Consider the following 1,922-nt stretch of genomic DNA (forward strand, 5'->3'; position numbering starts at 1 on the left):
GTGTGTGTGTGTTACTGTGTGTGTTACTGTGTGTGTTTGTTACTGTGTGTGTTACTGTGTGTGTTTGTTACTGTGTGTTACTGTGTGTGTTTGTTACTGTTTGTGTTACTGTGTGTGTTACTGTGTGTGTTTGTTACTGTGTGTGTTACTGTGTGTGTTTGTTACTGTTTGTGTTACTGTGTGTGTTACTGTGTGTGTTTGTTACTGTGTGTGTTACTGTGTGTGTTTGTTACTGTTTGTGTTACTGTGTGTGTTACTGTGTGTGTTTGTTACTGTGTGTGTTACTGTGTGTGTTTGTTACTGTTTGTGTTACTGTGTGTGTTACTGTGTGTGTTTGTTACTGTGTGTGTTACTGTGTGTGTTTGTTACTGTTTGTGTTACTGTGTGTGTTACTGTGTGTGTTTGTTACTGTGTGTGTTACTGTGTGTGTTTGTTACTGTTTGTGTTACTGTGTGTGTTACTGTGTGTGTTTGTTACTGTGTGTGTTACTGTGTGTGTTTGTTACTGTTTGTGTTACTGTGTGTGTTACTGTGTGTGTTTGTTACTGTTTGTGTTACTGTGTGTGTTTGTTGCAGGACCGTCAAGCTTTGGGATCTGGAAAAGTTCACCCTGATCGGCACATTAGAAGGAGACACGTCTGCAGTCAGGTAACGTTTGTTCGTATGACCCTGAGTGACCTCTGACCTCTGCCCTTTGACCTCTGACCTCTGTCCTCTGTCCTCTGTTCTCTAACCTCTGTCCTCTGACCTCTAACCTCTGCCCTTTGACCTCTGACCTTTGACCTCTGTCCTCTGTCCTCTGTCCTCTGACCTCTAACCTCTGCCCTCTGACCTCTGCCCTTTGACCTCTGACCTCTGTCCTCTGTCCTCTGTTCTCTAACCTCTGACCTCTAACCTCTGCCCTTTGACCTCTGACCTTTGACCTCTGTCCTCTAACCTCTGTCCTCTGACCTCTGTCCTCTGACCTCTGTCCTTTGTCCTCTGACCTCTGACCTCTGACCTCTCAGGTGTCTCCTCTTCAGTCCTGATGGCTCCTGCGTTTACAGCGGCTCCTCAGACTCCCTTCGTGTCTTTGGCTGGGAGCCTGACCGCTGTTTTGACGTGGTTCCAGTTGGTTGGGGGAACGTTTCAGACCTGGCTGTCTGTAACCAGCAGTTGGTGTGTAGCTCCGCCCCCTCTTGAGTTGACCCACTGAGCTGTTTGACAGCGCAGCAGTAAACTCCTCCTGCTGTTCCCGTCAGATCGGTGTGTCTCACCAGCTGTCCGTTGTCTCGTCGTACGTAGTCGACTTGAAGAGGGTGAAGAAAAGCGGCGACGCAGTGATCCAGGGTATAATCCAGGACAACAAGCCGCTCACAGAGCCCACGGAGCCCAGGACAGCGGCACTTCGTCGCAGCTACGACAGACCCTCCACCTCCTGCAGGTCACACAGTTTCAACTTTTAGTTTTACTTCTCAGTGTCTCCAGGAAGGTGCAGTGCTGCATTTACAACTGTTGACGCTTAATCTTGACCCAATATTCCTACAAAATGGACCAATCATCTCCTCCTGCCCAGTTTCACTTCCTGGAACCAAACTCAGGCTTAATCTAGAGCCAAAATAAATAATTTATTACAAAATATTATCATTAAAATCAGAGCAAGTCAGCTTCCTGATGTATCATAAGCTGGTAATGAAAACTGTTTTACGTCATGAGACAAAAACTGTTGCTTGAACACTTTTCTGTAAAACATGGAGAACGGCTGGAAATTAAGAGGTATTTTTAACAACATTACAAATCATGTGCCTTGTTTATTCAAAAACGTTATTTGGAGTTATTTTGTAAAATTATTTATTAATTTTATCATGTTATAGGTTGGAAAAAAATGGCCAAATGGACAAAAATTTTAAAAAAATCACAAAATAAATCTGTCAACTCTTAGAG

General features: G+C 44.4%; 1 protein-coding gene across 1 annotated transcript in view; it reads left to right on the forward strand.

Annotated features, from left to right (window-relative positions):
- The window catches only part of katnb1 (katanin p80 (WD repeat containing) subunit B 1), a gene marked incomplete in the record, with an annotated part of 19,193 nt that overhangs the window by 7,874 nt on the left and 9,397 nt on the right, over positions 1 to 1,922 (forward strand). The window contains 3 exon segments of the mRNA XM_014025560.1: positions 576 to 647; positions 1,007 to 1,157; positions 1,241 to 1,422. Coding sequence (XP_013881014.1) covers positions 576 to 647; positions 1,007 to 1,157; positions 1,241 to 1,422 — 405 coding nt within the window.

This window comes from Austrofundulus limnaeus, unplaced genomic scaffold (assembly GCF_001266775.1).
Source record: "Austrofundulus limnaeus strain Quisiro unplaced genomic scaffold, Austrofundulus_limnaeus-1.0 Scaffold484, whole genome shotgun sequence".
NCBI classification, from domain to species: Eukaryota; Metazoa; Chordata; class Actinopteri; order Cyprinodontiformes; family Rivulidae; genus Austrofundulus; species Austrofundulus limnaeus.